Source organism: Mustela erminea, chromosome 6 (assembly GCF_009829155.1).
Source record: "Mustela erminea isolate mMusErm1 chromosome 6, mMusErm1.Pri, whole genome shotgun sequence".
Lineage (NCBI taxonomy): Eukaryota > Metazoa > Chordata > Mammalia > Carnivora > Mustelidae > Mustela > Mustela erminea.
This window is the reverse complement of record NC_045619.1, coordinates 18,460,969-18,486,569: the sequence shown is the minus strand read 5'-3', so window position 1 is coordinate 18,486,569 and position 25,601 is coordinate 18,460,969. Positions and strand designations below refer to the sequence as shown.

Below are 25,601 nucleotides of genomic sequence, written 5' to 3'. Positions count from 1 at the left end.
TACTAGCATATATCAAGTCTACTACTGCTTATAGTTTTTGAAACTGCACAAGAAAGCTATTAAAAGACAGGGATCTTGGGGCGTCTGGGTGGCTCAGTGGTTTAAAGCCTCTGCCTTCGGCTCAAGTCATGATCCCAGGGTCCTGGGATCAAGCCCCGCATCGGGCTCTCTGCTCCATGGGGAGCCTGCTTCCTCCTCTCTCTCTGCCTGCCTCTCTGTCTACTTGTAATCTCTGTCTGTCAAATAGATAAATAAAATCTTAAAAAAAAAAAAGACAGGGATCTTGTGTGTATGGTGGGGGTAGGGTGGGTACACACTCCACTGGAAAGAAATTCTGATCATTTTTTTCCTCTTTTCTTTACAGAGTCCATTTTCATAGTCTTTTCTATTTTGTCTCCTCTATAATTTTTTGCAATCATTAGGCAAATCACTCATTGCTTTATGATCATTTCAGCCCCACCATGGATAACTGAAACATTTTATTGTTGCAATTTTGTTCCTTTATTAATTAGCAAACATTTATTAAGCACTTTCATATGTCAGTTATTGTTCAAGCAGTATAAACACAAATTACCTAGCCATGATCTATTTTGAAGGCACAATATCTTTTTTTAATCATAAATTACATTAAGATGCAAAATGTTCTACCGCATTTAAACGGGAAAATTGCAAATTTAGTTGTTTCTCAACTTTTTCTTTCAAAATAGCTTATTTGTGAGAGACAATCTTCACTACATGCCCTATGATTCGCCTCACTTAGAAATTTTTTAAAGATTATTAAACACCTACTGTGCACTATATGTTAAGGCTATTAGAGGTGAAGACAGGCAAGTTTCATGCTTTATGAAGTTGACATTTTAGTGTTAAATTCTTTGATAAGCAGTTAAGCTATATAATTTAGGAATCTAGAATTAAAATTTAAATTTATAAACTTATTGAGAAAGTTTATAAGTTATTTAGAAACTTATTGAACACTAATACTAAAAATGTATAATGGTTCTATGTATTTCTCTTTTTTAGATGCAATTGGCTAGTTATCGGTAAAGCATTACTATTTTTTCTAAAAAAAAAACCAGCTCATTTACTGAATATGAAACAGACGATAATACTAACACAGGAAAATGTGTTGAATCCATTGCTTTAGGTTGGGTTTTTATGTCCAGATAAAAAGAGCTAAGTACTGAATAACACATTACTTAAAAAATCAAAGGTTATCTTCCAGTCAGTATGTAATTTTTTTCTGCAAAATTGCAACCCAAACCTAAGTTTTAATTTCAAACACATTAAATTATTTTCAGTAAGACTAAGAAGCACTACGAAATAAAATATCTAGTCTAAAATACTATAAAATAGTTTAGTTCCAAAATCAAGAACTTAATATAAAGTAAAGAAATATTTATCAAAATAGTCCCTTTGCAAGGTGTTTGGGGTCTCAAGAAACAGATAAAAGAACATTTCCACTTTTAGAATCAGCATTTGTCAGTAGGTTCTACAGAGGCATGAGGAAATAAATATAGATATGAAAACCCAAATTCAAAGCAATGAGATCCCAGACACAATCAGACCAAATTGATCTTTCCACCCAGGTAGCATAGTTGAACTAGTATTATTACACACTGTTAGTGGGTCGGGGACGTCGGTTTAAAGACACATGTCAGCATTTGAATTGTACTTAAAGGCTGAAAGAAACCTTGATTCATCCATTTAAACTCCTTTACGGTTCAAGTAAAACTGAGATCCAAAGTAAATTATCCAAAAGAGACATAACTGGCAATTGGCAGCACTGGCCACCAGAAGTAAAGTTCTCTCAAACTTAATGTACCAATAGACTTGCTGGGCATTAAAAAACAAAAACAAGCAAAAGCAAAAAAAAAAAAAAAAGCAAAAACAAAAACAAAAGCAAAAGCAAAACAAAACACCTGAGGTACTGAAAGATTCAGGTCTCTGTGGTCCATCTCCAGATATTCTGACTGGATAGAGTTGGGATATGCCCAGGATTTATTGTTGATGATGATACAGCTGGTCTGAGAATCACCCATGAGCACATACTATGCAAGTCCTCTGAGATCTAACTACTTCCAAAGTAAAATGATAAGGTGGTGTGAAAATTTCAAAGCATAGCTTTAAAGATGCTGTATTTTTTCCTACTGTTTCTCAGATAGTCATGCATTTGTATAAAATGTACAGCCAACAGAAATCAAAGTCTGTTGACTATCAGACATAACTTAGATTATCACAGTGAACTCTGTGATGCGTTGGAAATCTGAGACTGATCATTTTTTTCATGCCACAAGATTATCCAGTTAATGTGTTTCTAAGACAATGGAGAGGAATATTTGAAACTGTAAAATTTTCTAACCCCTTGACTTTTTTAAACATAACTAAAATTCTCACTTTTGTTGAGGATTTGCTATTTATTTATATATTCCATTATTCTTTCACTGAGTATTTATTGAATATCTACCAGCCAAACCTTCAGTTAATATCAGTTGCATCTCATGTATCTACAAAATATCTACAAAAAAGTGACAATTAATTGGAAGATGATATTGAAATTTGTAGGAGTCAGGTGAGGACTTATATTACCTTCCATGGCAGTATTTATGATTACAATAAAATACACAGAAGTACTTCAATATTATGTTATGAACTTCAATCTTTATAACTATTTTAATGAGCTCTTGAATTAAAGGAAATTACATGGATAAAACACAACAATACTTAGAATTATAGTTTACTGAAACAAATTATAGTTTGTAGGTTAAATTTATATTAAATCAACAAATTAAATTCTAATAAGAGACTTGTGTTTTATATTGAGTGATATGTATTCCTTTAGGAATTTTCTATGGCCAATAACAAAAGCGTATATGAAGCTTGAGTAAATCAGTTCCCAATTTTAATTAATGTTGATGAAAGGTGACAGATTATTGACTTTAACTGAATTGAGAGTATGGGATTATCATCTATAAATCAAAGATGACCCCAGAAGATTATGCTTTTGGATATGCATTAATATGCTGTCATTTCAAGTTATTTTGATTTATTTGTTCATCCTATATCTTGTTCCAAAAAAGATTTAAGGCTGTCAATTCAAATTAAGGTTTACTTTTCAAACTTTTTCAGATGAAATGAAATTTCTATCAACAGATTTCTATCAACAGATTCTCAGTTGACAGGTTTTGTCCATGGTTTCACTTTATTTTCTGGAGGGCACTACAAAGGATTCCAACTTCACCTACAAAGAAAAAAAAATGGGCCACTCATATCATGAGAAAACACACTTTAAATTTCTACAATGTGTAACACATTAGGGGATCAATGGGATGTATAGATATGCTGGGTACGATCCCAGCCTTTAAGGAGCTTACAGATTAGTTATGGTGATATGATTTGGACAGTTATAGCATAGGGACTTACAAATTTTAATGTAATTACCTTCCTTTTTCCATGGGAGGAGTTAACAATTTTCTCTCTTTTTCTTTTACGGGACCATCTATAGATATTTGTAAGGACTTAAGCTATGAAACCTAAAAGTGTAGTTCACAAGAACCCCCTGTGTCAGAATCACATAGAGCCTTATTACAAATACAAACTCCCAAGACTTATCACAATTTTAGTAAATTTAGTCTGGGACTATGAGTCAGGGTTGTTAATTTTTAATTAGCTCTCCAAATGATTCTGATGTACACTAGGTTTGAGAATGCATGGTCTAAGCAGATAAATCAGCCTAGATTGCTAGACCATTGGACTACAATGGAGCCGCTCCCATTCATGCATAGACCAAGGGTCCACAGGAACAAATATACTTCAAAGAAGTGGAAGGAGCCCTGGAGGTGGACAAGCAATTTCAGTGGACTATTAGAGAGATACTTCAACTTCAAGTTCCTGGAGCAGAGTTTGAAGCACTGGAAAGGGAATCTAGTGAGAAGCAATGTAATACTCTGCTTTTTTTTTATGAGTAACTATTATAATATCCTCACTGTCCTGGAAGAGTGGTAGTCCCATGGATGAGCCACTAGATGGCCAATAAAGTAGCTAGAACCTGTCTTATAGGGGCTGAAATTCCAGGCACAGCAATATCCATTGGGCACTTAGAGGCGAGAGAGTATAGAGGCAAAGGAGAAAGAGGAACATGACAGTGAGAAGACAGAGTGGAGAGCTGGTGTGGTGCTGGGAGTAGCATGGAATCTAGGAAAGTCAAAGAAGAAAAGACCCTCAAAGCAGTTCTGACATTTTGCCAAGCTTTTCTCCCTTGACAAACAAATGGCTTACCTGGAGATGCTTTTCTCCTTAATTCAATATTTGATAAATTTCCTATTGTTCCTATGGTGAGGGTAAGAAAAATCTAACTCTCTATTTCTGGTAAAGAGAGTGGCCTCCTGGGGTGTGAGTTACTTACTGTTGATGGAGTCGGCCAAAATCTTAAGCTGCTGCGTATTGTCCAAGACCTCAATCCTTTGAGTGTATGGATCATAACGAACTGAGAAGGGCCGTGGGATTGTAGCAGCAAAGTTCCTGAAACCAAATCCACAGAGCTTAGTAAAGGGCATAATTCAGGGGGAAATAATTCTAAAAAAGATTTCTCAGTGGAATTTCACTTCAATCTCACTAGAACAAGGGTTTTAGAAACCAGGCTGAAAAGAGAAATGGAATTTTAGTGAGATCCTCTTGGGTAGACTTTGTGTGCTGTGTATGTGTCTAGGTGTATATACAAACACACTTTGGCACATATTTATTTAGTTACCTACCTCCAAAAAAGAGATATCAAAATAAAAGCACAGAAGACATTAAAGCCAAAATTCTTACCATTAAATAAAACCCAAAAAAGCAAGTAAATCTAAACAAAGAATGCTACAGAAAGAAATAAGCTCTGAGATGCTTGGAAATCAATGCAAGGAGGGAAACACAGCTCTCAAGAATGGAAGAAAACACTATGTTATAAATGAAATTTAACATGAATTGAGTGCCATTTATGTACCAAGAACTCTGTGAAGTCCTAATTGTGCTATTCTCTTTACAACTATCATCCCTAATTTAATCTTCATACAAATCGTAGAAGAAGGTACTATTACTATTCTTATTTTACTGATGAGAAAACTGAAGCTTGGGGAGATTCAATGACTACCAAATCATACTAGCAACAAATTGTGCAACTGAAAATGGACCCAGGTAGTCCGACTCTGGCCTGTGTTCTTTACTTATTTGCTTTCTTGATGCATTCATTACATCTGGGTCTTGGAGGAATGTACCAGGAGGTCCTTATGAGGGACATCAAGCAATACAACTAATAAGATACCCCCAAATAGCTTATAAAATGCAATGGCATCAGAAATGGTATTTCTAATTTGGCTTCCAGTAAGAGTCAAAGCTGCCATACTGAGAAGACAACTGTAAGGGAAACTAGTGGGCTCTCTCCATGTTTGCCAAGAGTGGTGGATCATAGTGGCTGGAAACCCAAGTTCTAGAACCAGACACTCAGCTCAAACCTTGCTTCTGCCAGTGACAGCCCTTATGGGCTGCACCTTGGTGTCCTCATTCTTCTATAAATGTGGAACTAAGAACAGTACTACCTGAGAGGGTCATGGCAAGTGCTTTTATAGTATAGAGTAAATCCTACATGAGCGTTAGCTGTTCTTTCATTAGTGACTGGGACTCCAGAAGAACAAATGGTTAAGTATGTCTTTCTACCGCTGCTTCTCTGAAAAGAGCTTTCTCAACTCCACAGGTGACATGAAGCTTGTAATGCATGTCTGTGATTTGGCCCGCTCTGAGCCTCTTCCCTCTCATTCCCATAGTTTGCCTCATCTTTGCTTTGGAAAATCTGCCTCTATGCTGTTAGAAGTGCTTCACCTAGGCAGTCAGTCTCAGGGCCCATCTCTCCTCCAGACAGGGATGGGGCACATGATCACACTCAGGGTGTTTCTTTCTACCTAGAACTTGAATTTTGAAGCTGAAAATGGTTAAAAGTGGTTTCTCTTAGCTGGGAGACTTTGAGAGAATACCTCCCTTTTCTGAACCCTGTTTTTCAGCATTCCCTTTGACTCTGTGAGTTAACCACTCAGCAGGATAGGGGTTTTGTGGTAGTCTCCTCTGGGCTGTAGGCACTGACAGAGTGTGTGGGATTTCTAAGGCCCAAGAAATCTAGGTTCTGGCAAGCTCTTCTCTGTTGGTCTGGGACTGATCACTTCCTGGGTTAGAAAGTCATCACCAGGAGGCCCCACTTAAATGTGACCCTGGTTTGACAAAGAGGCTATGAGTACTATCTCTGATTCAGTCAGCCCCTTACCAGCTTTATAATTCTGGGTGAGTCTCTTATCCCTTCTATGCTTCTGAACCCCACCTGCAAACTTCATAGTCTTATCTGAAGAGTAAATGAATCAATGCATGAAAAATACTTAGAACAGTGTTTAGTACATAGTAGGTGTTAGGTATTTAACTTGCTGCTGCTTCTGCTTCTTCTTCTTCTTCTTCTTCTTCTTCTTCTTATTATTATTATTATTATTATTATTATTACCCAGGTGGGGTAATGCACAAAACCACTTAAATGCATAACCCCAAAAGGGTCTCAGAAATGACAGAGAGGAATCCTTAGGGGCTAGAGGAAGGCTATACTACCAGCAGGGGATGGAGATTTAGGAAATAATTAGAAACGAATAACTGAAATAACTTGAAGGCCCTGGAAAGATAGAAGGAAAGGAGACATCTTAGGCCAAACCATGTGGACTTACGGACAAAAATTTTGCCTTCCATCACCTAAGCGCAATGCAGGGGAAGCTGGCATACCCAGCTTTATGGGATCCCAGAAACCTGTATATCTATGTCTATCATCCCTCATGGATAAGATATAAAACAAAAGAAACACCAACTATCAGGATAGTCATGTCTAGGTGGAACCTCTGCCTGGCCTGTCTCTTGTTGGGAGGAGAGTCACTTGAGCAGATTATAGATAGGGCTGTCAGCTGAGAGGGCTGAGAATCTGAGTCTTGCTAGTTTTCCATCTTTATCAGCCTTTTGCTAGACTGCCTCTGCGATTGATGTGTTTGCCTATTAACTTATTGCATGATCATTATGTATCAGGCACTGTTCCAAAGACTGAGGAAAGAACAGGAAAACAAAAGGATGATAATTCCTACCCAAATGAATCTTAAATCATGTAATATATCTAACATTAGCGGGTGCTAAGGGGAAAAATATACTGCAGAGGAGGGCAAGGAGTTTGGGGATGGGGATGGGTAGGGATTATAAGTAAGTCAGTTAGAGAAAGACACACTGAGAAGGTTAAATGAGAGTGAAGATTTGAAGGAGTTGGGGGGTGAATTTTGCAGGTATTGGAACAATAAAGTGACTCCTCCTGGTTAGGAGAATCCTAGGAGTGATTTGTTGGGGGCCTTCGTGGCTACTCTGTATATGGGGAGCTCAGTGCCTGGACTTAGTGGCTGAATTAAAACAAGGATCCAGTGGCAGAATTGTCTGCATAGGCCAACATGTCCAGACAATAATCTGTGAAATGGTGTCCCACTAAGGAACCCCTCCCAAACAGAAAGTGAAAAGGAACAAAGATGGGGAGGCTCTGACTGCTGCACACTCTTACTATAAACATTGGAGTCTACTCTCCTGGACAACCACCTACAGATCAATGGCACCAGACAAAATCAGGAGACCCCAAGTTCTTCTGACCCACCTTGGTCACCACCTCACCTCACTTTCTCCTTTGCATCGTTAAAACTCTCAGCCACATAATAGAGGGGCTGGAACTCTGTGACAGTGTACTCCTGGGTGGCTGTCTTCTCCAGCTCCAGGGGGAGGAGTTTTGGCTTGCCGGACAAGCAGTACTGCAGGTAGAAAGGGGAACGTTTTCACAGGCAAGTCTGGGTCAGTTGTTTCTGTTGCCTCCATTGGCTATTTGTGTACCTTCTCCTATCGCATCCTGACTCCTTCCACACCCCCCACCAAATGCATTTAACTAAATTATTTCACATACACTAGATCCTACCCTCATAGCCCATCTTAAAACCTACAGTCCAGATAGAAAGGAGTAATTCTCTCTAGCCATGATCAAAAGAGGATGTAAGAGCCAACTACAAGGATTTACATACATCTGTATGCACAGGTCAGCCCTGGGATCTGGAGGCCCTTCTGTTTTGTAGACCTGTGTACTTGCAGTTCAACTTCTATATCTAACACCCAAAGTCATGAACAAATCATAGCTGCTAAGGTACCAATTATTTGTGGATTAACCCTTAGGTTGAATCTCAAAATGGATATTAATGGGGTCATACCTGTAATTCACCAAAAGATGACAGGAGCCCAGCACCATATGCCTTTATGGAGTCTCCTTGTTTGCAGAGGCCAAACTCCACAGTAAACCAGTAAATCTGGAATGGAATGTGAAGTTGAGAGCACACCCCAAGGAAGCGAAAGGCAGCAGATGCCCCAGGGCTAAGGACAGGACTGTCCAGGTGAGAGTTTGTCCAGGTCTCTTCTCTGAATCACCATGACTTGGGGTCACTTCTCTGTGTTCTATGTCTCACTCTATCCAGTCACTGCTTGAATCAAGAGTTGGCTGAATGTAAGAAGTGATATGAAGTAGAGAGGGAGTGCTAAGGAAGCCCAAGAAGATACCACTAACAGGTAACTCTAAATGACAGGAAATCCTCAACCCCTTTTGCTTTGTTCTCTGTGGCATTAACTAGAATGAGATGTTCCATTTAGCTGGCCAGACTTATCATGCAATCCCATCAAGCTCAGTCATGGGAGGTAGGAGATTGGGTAGTGATAAAATCATTGACGGCATCCTGCCATCCATGCTAAAACCTGGGCGGGTTCTGATGTACTGCCAACAATTGCACTTACCCTCCTCAAATAACCAAGTCCTTTCTTTAAACAGCTCCCAGTCCAACATGTCCTAGATGCCTGGCCTGGGGAAGGTGATCCTGGAATTTTGGCATAACTTTACTGACCAGGGCCAAGAGAAACCTTGGGTCCAGTTAGCTGCTGCAGACAGTCACGGTCTTGGAGAATTAGGGATGGATTACTAGTTAAGTCTGTTTATTGCACGACAGAATGTGAAGTTTGTAAGCTTAGTCCTCCGTAGACCTTAGTCCTACATAGACCTCCTCATGTACAGACGAGGTGTTTTCAGCCCAGGGAGGTCAAGCAATATACATCTAGTTACACAGCAAATCAAAGTCAGAGCAAGAGTCTAGAGCTATTCCCAGCCCAGTATATATTCAATAGTAAGGTTTTTGTTTTTGTTTTTTGAGAATTTATGTTGGCGATAAGTACTCTTATCATTGTCATAACAGGTAACATAATGCTCTGAGTTCTGGGTTTGTTTTCTTCCTACAAATGAGAAGCTGCTTCTTGCATCTATATAGAGTCTGACATTTAAAAATCCATGTTCACATACATGTAACTCTTCATACAATTATGATATACTTTTTACGTGGGCAGAATATAAACTAATGTAACCATTTTTAGAGACGAGGAAGCAAAAGCCACTTGCCCAGGGGCTCAGAGCAGCTGCTCAGTGAGAAAGAAACTTCTGGAAATTTTTGCTCTTCGGATAAACTGAATTCATAAACTTCTAAACGGATACACATCAAATTGTAAGAAATGTGACTCAGATGTTGGGGAGGGGTAAACTCATTGGAAAGGAGTCTGTAGGAAGAAAACCCCCTGCTGCGCAGAGTTGCTGATTCCACGCTTCAATCCATGACTGTCATCACATTCACTGGAGAGAGGGAAGTGTTTGATAAGACAAGGAAAGCCCACCTCCATTTCCACCTGTGTCTAGTAAAGGAAAAATCCAAATGCTGGCTCCAGGGCAAAAGAGGGGTGTAAATATTTCCTCTTCAAAGCCATGAATCCAGGCCATTCCCCTTCCACATGCACACTTTATGCCCAAAGATTCTCAAGAGCTATCATTATAGCCCATTCGTGTTTAAGATATTTTGTTTAAAATTACATGTAAACATTTGCATGCAGCTGATTTCAAAATCAGACCATGAAGGAAAAATCAAAATATGAAATTTTACTTGTGTGAATGTAAGTCAGCACATTCTGATATGTCCCCCCAAATGACCTGGCTTTCAGGGAGGGATTGAAGCTTTGAAGACCCGAGGGCTCTAGCCTATAGCACTCTCACTATCCACCAGAGGCAGAAGGAACTTACTGTGGCGAGTTTCTCAATGTACTCATCAGGGGCACCCAGAGAGGCAAGGCCAATTTCCTGTAATTGTAGAGAAACAGAGTCACTGGCATGGCTGGGGTCTGCGTAACTTAAAACTTCACCCTCAGCTCCCACCTTGCACTATAGCACAAGAAGGTGATGGGTGACCAGACGCCTTCAGAAGGGCCCAGATAGACCCTGATTATTCTATTAAGTCTTGTCTAGCCACACATCATAGATCCCTAGAGCAGGAAACCTTACTTCGTCACTTGGTCCTTTATATTTACTTTACAAATGAGAAAAGTGAGGCACAGAGAAGGGAGGTGACCTACTTAAGGTCACACAGTAGGTTATGTCTAAAGCTTCATTCCTTGATTCCAACTCAGTGGTTATTCTCCCACAGCTCAAGCAGAACATTCATGGAATACAAGATGAGTGTCTTAAGCCAAGTATCCTCAAGACACCACAGAAGAATTACAGAGAAATGTTTGACATCCACCCATCTAGCTAGAGAGTCTGAAATGCTATGGACCACTTCTCATTCCAGCTCCAATTACAGGATGCCCTGAGTGGTCTCTTTGTCTTTGTCTCTTTTATAACATTTGCTCCAGCTTGCTTTGTATCAGACAGAGTATATACACAAATAAATAAATAAATATATTTGCTTTCCCTACTATATGCATTTATTCATTCCAAAATGTTTACTGAATGTCTTCTATGTAGTTGGCAGTGTACAGAATCAAAAGAAATCCTAGACATCATGGTGTTTACATTAAAGGCAGACAATAAATAATAAGCATATACATAGGTATATTAGAAGGAATATGTTATTTGAAAAGAAGAAGGGGACAAGGGTGAGTGGAAGTGCCAGGAGAATAGGAAGAGGCTGTAATTTTAAAAATCGTTTCAGAGCAAACGTCATTGAGAAGGTGATATTTGAACAAAGACTTGACGGAAGTGAGCTTATTGGCTCTGCTGACATGTGAGGGAACAGCGTTGTATAGATCACATGTATAGCCCATGAAAATGGAAATGTCAGTAGGTTCAATTAACAGGGAGGGACCAGTATGGCTAGAACAGAATAAGGGTGGGGAGAGAGGCAGGTGGTATCAAAGAGGGATGTGTGGCTCAGTCATATACAAATTTTTTGGCATTTTAGGGTTTAGGATTTTCTTTTCAGTGAAATGGTAGTCACTGCAAGGTTTTGAGCAAAAAAGCAGCAAGATCTGATTTACGTCATCCAAGATTTATTCTGGCAGCTATGTGAGAACAGATTGTAGGGGGTTGAGAGTAGGGCCTTAAGAAGCTACCACAGTCCCCAGGGTGAGAAACAATTATGGCTGAGACTAGCTTGACAGCAGTGGAAATGATGGACAATGGTCAGATTTTACACATATTTTGAAGGCAAAATACATACAACTTTCAGAAAGATTGGTTATGGGTATTTGAGAGAGAAAGAAGCTAATAATGTCCCCTAAGTGCTTTTGGTTTTAGCAACTGAAAGGATAGAGTTATCATGAACTAACACAGGGAAGGCTGTGGTTGGAGAAGGTTTGAACAAGAAGATCAGGAATTCAGTTTTGGAGAGGATTAATATAGATGTCTAATAGACACCCAAGTGGAGAAATTGAATAGGTTCTTGGATACATAAGTCTGCGTTTAGGGATTGAAGGTCTGGGTTGAAGATACAAATGTGCTTGTCATCAGGACAGAGATGATATTTAACACAGGGAGTTTGGGTGAGATAACCAAAAGAATTGAGGTAGACAGAGAAGGACTAAGGATTGGGCTTACTTTAGAGCAAGAGGCCACATGGTCTTCATCTCTGGGTCAAACTCAGAGCCTGGCCCATACTGCATGCTGAGAAAATGCTGAGGTAGAGTGAACTAAATTCAGACGGTTGGCTCTCCTTTCTTGTCCCTCTCCCCATCTCTGTCCACCCTTCCTGTCCAGACATGCCACAGTCTAACAGAAGTCACTGAAACAGTGCTCTGTTCTCATGGTCACCATTCTTTGTGAGCCCAAAGCTTGCCTTAAAAAGGGTCCCAAGATTTCCCTATGCTTAATCCCCATCTCTTCTCGCACTCTAGTGGGAAGTTAATCCTCCTTTTAGATCAAAAAGAATTTGCTCAGGGAACTTTCAAAATTACACCTCCCTTGGGACTGTCCAGGTATAAGTTGGAGCCATGTGACACTTATGGCCCAGTAGCATCTATCTGTTGACTCATGTAATTGTCCGCCCCTTTAGGGAACTCCCCCAAATGGAAATGGCTTAAGGAGGATTGTCACTTAACCTCTGACTGAGCAGAAGAGCTTCTGGTAGTGAGAATAAAAAGTTCCTATTCTCTAAAGAAATCACTGATTATTCTTTGGCCAGAGGAAGAAACCCCAGTTTTAAAGTTGTTCCAAGCAATCAGTGACATCTTGACAGCAGGAACCATTCTTCTGAACATTAGCCAGTCAACAATAGCCTCAGTCAAATGGTGATACTTACAAGTTAAATTCAGCTAATCCCCACTCAACTCATAAAAGTCCAACAATCTCTAAACACCACAGTTCCCTAAACCCCACATAAAAGCAAGGTTTTGTTTGTTTGTTTGTTTGTTTGTTTCAGATATTAAGTGGTAACCTCTTCAATCAACAGTGAAACTATTTATTTCTTCCTGCTGAGGGAAAAGATATAAAATTCACACACAATCCCATTACTCTGAAATTCATGCTTGGTGCAGTATTTGCTTATGACTCATTCCATTTGATATTTATCCTTCCCTATGAGGAAGATTATTGGCAGTCAAAACTTTGTATTGATTTTCATTTGTACAGACTGACACACATAGGTCACAGCTGGTTGGTGGCAGGGTGGGATGTATGGGTGCATCATTCAACTTTCCCATGATCCCAGCTACCCAAACATGGCTTACCCTCTCAGCGCTCTGAAGGAATTACTAGGATTCTTTCTCTCATGTAAAAAGCTCACCACTGTGATAGAGGAATCAAGGCATAGTCTGTTGCTTTGATGATAATGGCAAGACATTTGGCACATCAGTTCTTGCCAAGTAGGAGCTGGGTTATTGGAACTGGATCCTCAGCAAATATTATCTTATTTAATTAAAGCATATACAAAAACAACTGCCTGACAAGGTTGGAAATGGCAAGGCCCTAAAGAGGAGGGGAAAAGTGCCAGGAGAACTTGGAAGAAGGTAAGGTTATTTCTCTCTGGGGATCAGGCAGGCTTTCTGGGATGAAATCTCACTAAACCTAGTGAGATTAGCAAATTCAGCAGCACATATATAATTCAGAGGATGAGTGGCTCACTACCCCCATGTTGTGATCCCTGGAATGAGTATTTAGCCATCTCCATGGGACCATATGCCCATCTCTGGTGGGATCACAGAATGGTATCTGGTTTCCACTCTTGCAGAGGACACAAGGGCCCCTCCATAGACTCAATTCACTTGAGCAATCTAGGTCTCAATATTATAATTAAAAGGCCAAAAGCATCCATTCCTCACCTGGGAAAACTGAGCAAAGCTGCGATCTGAAAACAAGGGTACGTGTCCCAACAGTTCATGGCAGATGTCACTGAAAGAGAGAAAGCACAGAGCTTGAAGGTAAAGAGGGTTATAAGTCAAGTGAGACTCAGTTTTTCTACATGAGAAGTGGACAAAAGAAAGGAAGTGAGCCATTATCGTTTAAGACCTTATTCCCAACAATAAGTGGTATGTAAAGCTTGGGAACAGATGAGGCAAGGTATAAAAGAAAAGGAGGAAGGAAAGAAAAGTAGGGGGCAAGTCAGAGAACAACAGCAAGAGGGTCTTAGGTGTATGCTCAGTAGGGTGCAGAACAGAAGAGCCAATATTCCTTTGGACTTTCTCCTATACACCTGCGCATGTTGTGGGTCATGAGCACTTCCTATCCCAAGTCTTCATCTTGGTATTGACATCCTGGGCATCTTGAGCAGATGAAATGTGCTCAGTTATTCCCCATAAGAAACAAAAATTAAATTAAAAATAGTGCTATTGTTTTCTTATTCTAAAGGGGGGCAACAGTCATTCAGAGAAGAAAATTTACATTTATTTAATACATTATGTGTCAGGTTTTGTGGACAGGCTGCTAACTTCTTGTATAAATTGAGTAAGTTCTATTTGATTAAGAAGATGGCTAAATGCCAACATAAGGGACATGGTGGTCAGCCATTCTCTACCTTCAGACAAGACACATCTAGACATAAAAATATTAGAATCATCTAGAGGTATATTCTGGAGGTATTGAGATACATTGGCCACCACTTGTTCCTGTTCTCATTGGGGACATCATAGTTTTGATTCTTAAAATCCCTTTGGAGCTTGACTGTGACTTCTTATTCTCATGACCCAGGGAGATCTGAATATGTGGTTCACAAGATGCCCAAATCTCCAATCAGTATGGTCTGTTGGACAGAGAAAATACCCAAGAGAGATGATCTCTCTCTTTGTGCTAACATCAAACCATCCAGAAAATGATCTGTAGATCAGCCCTTGATGAACCCAAACCTCATCCTGAAGCAGTGAGAAATGGCACTCACTGTTGTTGGATACTAGCAGCAGGAGCAGAACACTCACGGTTCAGGTGTATACATGGGTTTGGACCCATGTCTGATGTACTGAGTGCAGTGGAAGACTCGGAAGGCCAGGCCACCCAAGAAATCCCGGGAGGAAAGCAGGCCAGCCACAGGTCGGAGGCGGAATCCAGTGCAACCTGCAAAGCAGAGAAAGAAAACTCAAAGCCTGTCATGGCAGAGCCAGAGGCACCTGAAGACCCTTATGTAGGAAAGTAATACTCCCAACTGTCTAGCAGCAGGGATATTGATGTCAAGTAGACTTGGGTTCACATCTCTGCACCTATATAGTTGGGCAATTTGGGTCATGCAACTTCATTTCTCTGAGCCTCATTTCCTCCTCTGCAAAATGTGGATAGATACTTCCTAGGGTTATTCCAAGAATCAAATAAACTAATAAATATAATGTACTTATCACAGAGCCTAGCACACTGGAGCATTTAAAAAATTTACCTTTCATTATAGTTTATTAGGATGAAACATTTATTCCTTATTTCTCTTGTCTCTAGACTAGGGTTGGAATTTTCATTCTACTTCCAGAAGGAAAGAGTATGAAAGGAACACTTCTAGCTTCTCTACTGATCTTCACACACTACACCCCAGAAAGAGCAAGGACTTCTCTGATTGGAACAGTTGGGAAGAGAAAATGGATATTCTCTATTTGACCCCTTTGGTCCTTTCTCTCATAACTGTCTGCCCACAGAGGAGCACATTCTGGTCTGCCCTGGGTCATGCAATAGAATATACACTTCACCAGTGTATATTCTGAAAAGGTTACATAATTCAGAGGTGAAATACTAGAAAATCCATTTTGTTTGTACATCCATACCACATTCTCTAAGTAGTTTTGTCAGTAATAAAGTTGATATTTTGATCCTCTCTCTGATTCTTATATCTGGCTCTCAATTTGTTTCAAACTTGGAAGGAGAATAATAATCACGGTGATAATGGTGATGATGATGATAATGATGATGACGATGGTAGCTAACACTATATATACTGCGCACCATATGTCAGACACCATATGTTCTAGACACTTTATAAACACTAACTAGTTCTCCTAATAACCCTATGAGGTAGATGTTCATATCATTTCCACTTTACAGATGGCAAAGTTGAGAACAAAGAGTTAAAAAGTCTTGTCCAAGGTCTCAGCTACAGTCAGTCTGGCTTCAAAGTCTATTCCTTAGTTACTTCTCTATAACTCCCCAGCTGCTATTATTACTATTTTTATTATCTCACTATTGGCTATGGAAACATGGATAATTGGCCAGAGAATGTCTTTAATACCTCCTTGCCCCTGTGCCATGTTCCCTGGACATGTTCCCTGGCTAAAACTGACTCTGCTTGGCCTCTCATTCCCCTCTTTATCTGATAGGTAGAGACTTTCCAAATAGAAGGAACCTGAAATGTCATCCAGCCCATCCCCAGTCTATCCCAGCTGCCACTTTTCTTCCTGCTACATAATATCCCTTGACCCTTGCCTCAGAGTCAACCATACCATCTCCACATAGCTCAGAGGCATAGAAGCTTCTTCATTTCTGTAAAGCTGTGGTCTGTCTTCCTACTTTCTTTAGTTCTACCTGACACATACTAGATGTTCAATATGTATTAGTTGAAAGTCTTATTTCAGTTTTGCTGAATTAATGCTTTCTGGCAGAAAAGAAAATACTTATCTCACTTGGAAATGGTGTGTAGAGACTAGTCATCTCAATAATGTATTTCCCCACAGAATTACTCAGATTCCAGTTCAGCCCAAATTCACTGAGCACTTATTGTATATGTAGCACCATGCTGGATATTTTCACTTGCAATGTCTTATTTCATTCCCATAACTTCCCTAAGAGACAGTCTCCATTTGACAAATGACTAAACTGAGGCAGGTAACCCCAAATAGAGAGGGTCAAAGCAAGATCCATACCAGTTGGATGTACAGACTTAGAGTTAAGGGCTCTTGTCATTGCCACAAAGATCACATTTCTTACACAAATGCACATTGCAGCCATCTCACAACACAGCAGGAACTACAAGGGAGCCCTGTCTGGGCACCTGGGGCTTTGAATATGGGAAAAAGTGCTTTTCAGAGACGTGGATATGGCAAAACCCATACAGCATGCCTTGTTTTGGATGACAGTGGATGAATGCAGAAGCCAACGGTGAGGCAGATCACAGCAGAGAAATGTTTCTCCGAGAATTAACCTGCATGCATTACCACAAACACACTCACACTGGCCTCGATTTACTTTCTTCCAAATCCCTTCACCCCCCTCCTCCCCTTTTGTCCCTAAAGTAGACTTACTCTGCAAAAATTGAGAAACATCTTCCAGCTGCGGAATGTTATCTTCACGGAAGCCACAGTACTTTTCCAGAAGTGGGAAGATGTGATTGTGTTCATAGCAAGCATGGGTTTTATACAAGGACTTCAGGGTCCTGAATACCGTCCCCCATGTTTTCTTTTCTTCTTCCGTGTATTGCACTTGAGGGATGGGCTGACCACTAGAATACAGGCATGAAATATTTGTCTCCAGCAGAGCAAATGTAAAAAAGAGGAAGAAGGAGCATTAGCAGAGAGAGACAGATACAGAGTCTGTGAGCTGCTGCCACCCAGGCTACAGGGGATTTCATAAGTTATTTGAAAGAGGAAAGCTCTATTTCATGATATAGGAAACATTCATGCAGTTTGGTTAAGCAATGATATAAGCTCTCAGCTCACCTGCACATCAAAGTTTGTTCTCACTTTGGAAACCACTTGGCCTTTCTGCTCCCCTATCTCTCCAATTATTTACCCAGAGTGGAAATTCACTTAACTGCAGGGACCCAGCAGGTAACATAAATGGGTAATGTAGCAGTTTTGGACAATAAGAGGGTGAGAGCCGAGACAACTGAAGAAGGCATCCTCTTTCTAAACAAAGGCATCCAAGTACAAATAAAGCAATATCATGTTTTGTACTGTGTCAACTAATGTAATTATATCTGTGGAATAAAGTAGATCTAATTTGTGGACCATGAGTTTGAGACCCTTTTTTGTGGACATGCACTTGCTGGATTTGATATTTCTGACCTTAGGAAACTAAAAAGGTATTTAAATGCAGGCTAGGTATAAGATCCACTTATGCAGCATTTCCATTATGACACATCAGAACTATAGGGAGCTGGTTAAAGTATGCGTGTTGGACCCTGCCCCATAGATCCTGAATCTTTTGGGGAGGGAAAGCCAAGGCATATATTCCAATAAGCTCCAGGGGACATAGTATAGTTTGAGAGTCATTAGTTCAAATGATCTTTTTGAAAATTCTCTAAAAATGAGCTGTGTTCTTAATAGTAAAAACAAATGAAAAAACAAAGCCTGACCTTAAAAACCAGTGACTGTTCTTTGCACCACAGGCCTGTTTCCTAACAGGGTACACAGTGTCTGGGGACAAGGCAGCACTATTTACTTCGGAATTATGGATCATCTTCAGGCTCCAAAGTAGGTTTCTCCTGCCCTTTCAAAGTTGTAGCTCATCCAAAGTCATTAAAGCAAAGACACTGTATGTTCCCCAGAAAGGTGGGCAGAGATTAGGGAAAAACGATAGAGTTTTGGTGAAGAATTGGAAATAGGACAACTTCAGAAGACTCTATAATGACCACTAGGGATTGTGAATAGAACATCAGGTAAGCTCCTGCCTGAGGATGCACCATTATTCTGGGCCATGAGCTAATGGAAGGAAAAAACAGGCTCTGATCATGACTCTGATCAACTCAGAGATGGGTTCATTACTTGGCTCTGCCAGTTCCTAACTGGATAGCCTCTGGAAATTTAATAAACCTCTCTAAGCCTAGTCTGTGCAACTATTATATGGGTTAATAATAAGTAACTATTTGGAGGGTATAAAAGAAAATTAAGTGAAAAACTGTGTATAAAGTACCTAATAATGGTGCTGACCAATAATACCACTGGATAATGGATGAGCATTATAACTGATTCTTATTTGAAAAGAAAGCTATTTGCTATTTTGTAACATATTTTTAAGAGATAACAACATCCTGACTATTAAGATGTCTCCCTGGTTGGTATTTGCTGATCTAGAGGTTCAATATCCCTTCCCCATTCCTTCAGTAAAGCACACTCCTCCCCTCCCAGTCTGAGATTCAGGTGGGAAGAAACTCTACCACTGCCACCTGGGCATGTGACCAGGTCTGGCTAATTAGACTGTTTCCTTTCCCTGGTCCTAGAGACTGGCTGAGAGGTGGGCCCATATCCTAATCAGAGCCAGTGAGACTCAGTGAGAAAACCTGTGTGGACTTTTGTTGAAAAGAGCTAGAACCTCTGATTGAGTTGGGGTTTCAGCGTGGTGGCACTGGGCTCACCTTTAAGAGATATGAGACCCAACTTATGTAGCAACATGGACGGGACTGGAAGAGATTATGCTGAGTGAAATAAGTCAAGCAGAGAGAGTCAATTATCATATGGTTTCACTTATTTGTGGAGCATAACAAATAGCATGGAGGACATGGGGACTTAGAGTGGAGAAGGGAGTTGGGGGAAATTCGAAGGGGAGGTGAACCATGAGAGACTATGGACTCTGAAAAACAATCTGAGGGTTTTGAAGGGACGGGGGGTGGGAGGTTGGGGTACCAGGTGGTGGGTATTATAGAGGGCACGGATTGCATGGAGCACGGGGTGTGGTGCAAAAATAATGAATACTGTTATGCTGGAAATAAAAAATAAAAAAAAAAAAAAAAAGAGATATGAGACCAATGCCAGAGACTAAGGCCAAAGTAAAGGACTCCAGAGTCAGAGAGAGGGAAGGAAGTGTGTGGGACTCTGAGCGAGTTATTGCTACTTTCTGGGCCATATATACATTCAGTATAAAGACAATCAAATCTATCTTATAATGTTGTAATGGTAATCAAGTAGATCGTATCTAAAGTGTTACCTGGATATAGTAAATATTTCAGAATTTTTTTTTCTGTCTCTCACACACACATATACACTAACTTCCATGGTCTGCTTGGGAATTAAACACAACACATTTTATTCCATCTTCTATTTCCTTTATGAGACCTGAGGTTCTATAAGGTCCTTGGTCTTTGAAGAAATTGTCAATTATTTTTACCAAATCATGATCTCATTAAGTAAAATAAACTAAGATATTTTTAGGAAGAGTGTCAATTTGTTTTGAAACAAAAAGGATATTTATAGTTAAGCCAATTAGAATCCTTCTTCAAAAAAAGTTTTAAGTAGAAGACATTGTTTCTGAATTATTCTGCCAACCAAATATGGCATTCAAAATACTCCAAGACCTGGCATAGACTTCCCTCTCCTTGGTGTCTTATTTTACTCCAGGCCCTTCCTCCCGCTCATGGAATTATTAAAAGACAAATAATTTGGTGTCCCCAAACACAACTGTATCTCCCGCCTTTCTCTTTGGTTGTAAATTCTAACTCAATCTTTAATTCTCAGCCTAAACTTTACATCTGACAGACCAGTTCACTCAGTCTACATTTAAACTTCTAATGATATGGCCTCAAGACACCTGAGTTTTGACTTTGGTCAAAACTATCACATTTATTGCTACTATTGTCGTTGTCGTCCCCATTGGTCCCCCAGAGGACATGGGCTCTGTTGATCTTGTTCTTGGGTAGGCTCTGGAACTTAGTAGACATATTTTATGACCTGATCAATATCCTGTGATTCTATGACTAGTGATGCATGAGTCTGTGCTTTATTCCCTTTGTGGAATAATGATTGGGAAAGTTCCAGAAATCTTAATGTAGGGGCTATTGGCATAGAGGGTGGCAGACTGCCAAGGAAGAGGGCCAAAGTTGAGTCCTGATAGACATTACAACTTCTGGAGTGGGATGAACAGGCCATGGAGAACTGAGTAGGAGCCTCAAAAAGTCAGGAAGGAAACCGGTAAAGAGTAGAATGCATTTGATACATTTGACTCTCATTATATATGTTAGTTATGTTACGTACAGTCATCATGAACTCTGAACATTGGACCACTAATCCAAAAGGAAACCATGACTAGAGTCCCATTAGCTTCTGGTCACATTTTAGTCAAATCTTACTTTTAGTGAACTTTTATATAAAGAAATCTTATTTAATACATATGGTTGAGTCATCAACATTGAACTCAACAGCCCTATAACTTGTGCCTGAAAGAGGCTTACTTAACATGTATTTTCTATACAAGGCACATCTCAGCCTTCTTGCACTTAGGAACCACACAAAGTATTTCACCTCCATTCGGGGGGGGGTGGCATTTTAAGCAGCAAAATTGCCAATGAAAAATATAAAAATTTGGCAAATGTGGATCTAATCTACATAGATCACAAAAACAATGGTTGTTTACAGTTTAAGAGCTGAAATAAGAAGGTGGTGTCACCTTGTTCGACCTGGAAACTTGTTCAACAAGGCAACATAAATTTTTCCCCATTCTGTTCATGTCCTGGAATGATCACAGAAGTGCCACAAATATTGATACTTGCTCAAATAAATGTAAGCAAGTAATCCTTGAATAATGAGAAGCCACTGTGCCAAATACTGAGCCAGGAGGCAATTTCAAAGAAGAAAGAAATGATAAACAGCATCAAACGTTTAAAAAAGGGTAGGTAAAATGTATTGTGAAATAGGCTTTAAATTTGAGAACATATTCAACCCTACTAGCCACATGACCTTGGCCACATAGCTTAACCATCTGAGATTCATCTGTAAAAATTGAGAAATTGACTAGAAGGTCTCTAACTTTCCTCAGAGAGCCAGCCATCCATGGACGGTTTTCAGCAATCCATTCTACTTACTTGATAAACATCCAGGATGGTGAAGCATTCAATCAATTCCATGCTTCTTCATTAGGTTTAACATTTTTATGTAAAGGAGGTTAGGGGATCAGTTTCTTCCTTCAAGTCCCAACAGCCAAGTAGTAACTGAATATACTTCCTAAGGAGCTCCTGGATTATATGGCAAGTTGTGATCTCCTGAATCTGAGATTCCTAGCACTCAGGGAAGAGGGTGAGAATGCTCTGGAGTTAAAGAAACCCGTATTCAAAACTGGATGATGCCACCTATGAGTTAAATGATCTTGGCAAGATACTTAACTGCATGGAGCACGCCAATGTGGAAAATAGGGAGTTATTATTAAGACTAGATGAAATCAAGAAATCATGGAGGCAAAGCATGTAGCAAAGCCCCAGACATAGCAAGGAAATCATAAGTACAATGTATTTTTGTTGATTACCTGAAAAAGGGCTCGTGTCTGTCCCTGATTGATGGTGTTCACCTGTCAATACTAAAGCAAAGATAGGGACAAGGGCTGGCCATGTTCTGTGATTCCTGCTTGTCACAAGCCAAGGCCCAGAAGGGCCTAGATTTAACCAAAATCAGCAAAATTCTGGATCTTTACACTGCCAGGAATCATCCAGAGAAGGAAATTGTCTTATCTTCTCTGGAGGTCTTTCCATCAGGAAGGTCACTTTGTCTTCAGTAAACACAGCTCTATCTTCTTCTTTATCTGCCTCATATTTCATCAAAGCTGTTCAAGTACCATTCTGTTAGGGCTTGGGTGAACTTTTAAGCCTCTTCTTGAACCTGTCGTTTCTCATATCCTTAACTCAGGAATGGAGCTCAGGGCTTAGTCACTAATTTCCTCATGGTAACATTTCTATAGTTCCGAAGGACTCAAAATAGCAAGAACAGTTCTCTTCCCAAATGACATCTTTGATATTTGCATTTTCCTTTGGCTAAAATAGGGTAGAATCCCAGACAGAAAAAAATAAACTCATCCAAAAATTGCCCTACGCAGCTGGGTCAGATCAGATAAAAGTAGAACACTGAGGCAGGGCTCATCTGAAACCTCAAATGATTCATTATTTCAGTAAAGCAGCCAACTCCTCCTTGAATGTAAATGATTCTCTTTTTCCTTCTTCCCCATTTAATGTGGAGAATACCAGAGGCTGTTTTATTCAGGGCTGAAGCCTTTTATAATTACCTCAGACATTAGTGCATAAGGAAGCAACAAAGCTGAGAGAGAGCTGGGCCCCTACTCAGTGGGTAATTTTGTTTTGTCTAGCAGCATTTTTTTAAAAAAACATGTGTTATTAAAGGGAGCGTTTAAATACACACACACACACACACACACACACACACACACATGAAAGACAGGACTCTCTATGTTAGTATTTTCCAAACTTGGGCGAGGAAAAAGTAAGCTAGGAGTGTGTTCCTCTCTCTTCCCCCAGACAAGCAAAGCAGACTTACTGTCGGTAGTTGTAGGCAATGTCAGCAAACTGTTTCCGTCTTGCTCGATACACAGGATCTTTAAAACCCTAGGAGAAAGGAGACACATGAATTCTCAAGGCTTGAGCAGAGAGGTCTGGCATATTTATGTATGACTCAAATGGGGGGGCTCATGAACTCTAACAGTCCAGGTCTCCTTCCTCAAATTATGCCTGGAAAATAAGTTTTCAGTGAAACCATGTTAGGCAACCTCTCCCACCAGGTATGAATGATACATTATTAGCAACACCTTCAAATCAGTGTGGGCCTCTCTGCTATGGAATTCCAAAGTGCTAATGGTATACAAGTTTTTTTTTTTCTTTTCAGCATAACAGTATTCATTGTTTTTGCACCACACCCAATGCTCCATGCAATACCTGCTCTCCATAATACCCACCACCTCATTCCCCCAACCTCCCAGCCCTCGCCCCTTCAAAACTCTCAGATTGTTTTTCAGAGTCCATATTCTCTCATGGTTCACCTCCCCTTCCAATTTCCCTCAACTCCCTTCTCCTCTCCATCTCCCCTTGTCCTCCATGCTGTTTGTTATGCTCCACAAATAAGTGAAACCATATGATAATGGACTCTCTCTGCTTGACTTATTTCACTCAGCATAATCTCTTCCAGTCCCGTCCATGTTGCTACAAAAGTTGGGTATTCGTCCTTTCTGATGGAGGCATAATACTCCATAGTGTATATGGACCACATTTTCCTTATCCATTCATCTGTTGAAGGGCATCTTGGTTCTTTCCACAGTTTGGCGACCATGGCCATTGCTGCTATAAACACGGGGGTACAGATGGCCCTTCTTTTCACTACATCTGTATCTTTGGGGTAAATACCCAGTAGTGCAATGGCAGGGTCATAGGGAAGCTCTATTTTTAATTTCTTGAGGAATCTCCACACTGTTTTCCAAAGTGGTTGCACTGATTTGCATTCCCATCAACAGTGTAAGAGGGTTCCCCTTTCTCCACATCCCCTCCAACACATGTTGTTTCCTATCTTGCTAATTTGGGCCATTCTAACTGGTGTAAGGTGGTATCTCAATGTGGTTTTAATTTTAGTGATGATGAACATTTTTTCATGTGTCTGTCAGCCATTTGTATGTCTTCATTGGAGACGTGTCTGTTCATGTCTTCTGTCCATTTTTGATATGATTATCTGTTTTGTGTGTGTTGAGTTTGAGTAATCTATACTTTTAATGCCATTCTGATCAAAATTCCACCGGTATTTTTCAAAGAGCTGGAGCAAATAATCCTAAAATTTGTATGGAATCAGAAGAGACCCCAAATCGCTAGGGAAATGTTGAAAAACAAAAATAAAACGGGGCATCACGTTACCTGATTTCAAGCTTTACTACAAAGCTGTGGTCAACAAGACAGCATGGTACTGGGATAAAAACAGACACATAGACCAGTGGAACAGAGAAGAGAGCCCAGATATGGACCCTCAACTCTATGGTCAAATAATCTTCAACAAAACAGGCAAAAATATACAGTGGAAAAAAGACAGTCTCTTCAATAAATGGTGCTGGGAAAACTGGACAGCTATGTGTAGAAGAATGAAACTTGATGATTCTCTTATACCATACACAAAGATAAACTTGAAATGGTTAAAAGACCTCAACGTGAGACAGGAATCCATCAGAATCCTAGATAGTAACCTCTTCGACATCAGCCACAGCAACTTCTTTCAGGATATGTCTCCAAAGGCAAAGGAAACAAAAGTGAAAATGAACTTTTTGGGACTTCATCAAGATCAAAAGCTTCTTCATATCAGGGAGATCATATGATAGTTGTCTTTCTCCGCTTGCAACATGGGGGCTTAAGTGGGTAGGAGAAGAATCAATGAAACAAGATGGGATTGGGAGGGAGACAAACCATAAGTGACTCTTAATCTCACAAAACAAACTGAGAGTTGCTGCGAGGAGGGGGGTTGGGAGAAGGGGGGTGGGATTATGACCATTGGGGAGGGTATGTGCTTTGGTGAGTGCTGTGAAGTGTGTAAACCTGGCGATTCACAGACCTGTACCCCTTGAGATAAAAATATATGTTTATAACACACACACACACACACACACACACACACACACACAAAGATCAAAAGCTTCTGAACAGCAAAGGAAACAGTCAACAAAACAAAGAGGCAACCCACGGAATGGGAGAAGATATTTGCAAATGACAGTACAGACAAAATGTTGATATCCAGGTGTACAAGTTTTTAAAAAATCTCATCTACAGCATTTCTAATTTACAAACTTGACTAATTAGGCAGATATCAGGAATGATGTCCATGATAGAAATATACAACATCCACTAAATTCCTAGCCAATGGTATGTGTCTAGAACTGCTTCCTCACTTCTTTTTTTTTTTTTAAAGAGTTATTTATTTATTTGAGAAAGAGAGAGAGACATAGATAGCAGAAGCAGGGAGAAAGGCAGAGGGAGAGGGAAAAGCTGGGAGTCCAACTCGGGGATCCATCCCAGGACCTGGAGACTATGACCTGAGCTGAAGGCAGATGTTTAACCACCTGAGTCACCCAGGAGCCCTTCCTGACTTCTTAATAA

The 25,601-nt window shown here is 40.0% G+C and overlaps 1 protein-coding gene across 1 annotated transcript in view; it reads right to left on the bottom strand.

Moving 5' to 3' along the window:
• Window positions 1-486: 486 nt before the first annotated feature.
• The window catches only part of PAH (phenylalanine hydroxylase), a 75,157-nt gene continuing 50,042 nt past the window's right edge, over window positions 487-25,601 (bottom strand). The window contains exons 5-13 of the mRNA XM_032346577.1: window positions 23,017-23,084; window positions 17,071-17,267; window positions 14,776-14,911; window positions 13,687-13,756; window positions 10,178-10,234; window positions 8,283-8,378; window positions 7,702-7,835; window positions 4,403-4,518; window positions 487-3,238 (exon numbers count right to left, since the gene is read on the bottom strand). Of these exons, the coding sequence (XP_032202468.1) occupies window positions 3,195-3,238; window positions 4,403-4,518; window positions 7,702-7,835; window positions 8,283-8,378; window positions 10,178-10,234; window positions 13,687-13,756; window positions 14,776-14,911; window positions 17,071-17,267; window positions 23,017-23,084 (918 nt within the window). The 3' untranslated portion in view covers window positions 487-3,194. The remainder of the gene's footprint in view (window positions 3,239-4,402; window positions 4,519-7,701; window positions 7,836-8,282; window positions 8,379-10,177; window positions 10,235-13,686; window positions 13,757-14,775; window positions 14,912-17,070; window positions 17,268-23,016; window positions 23,085-25,601) is intronic.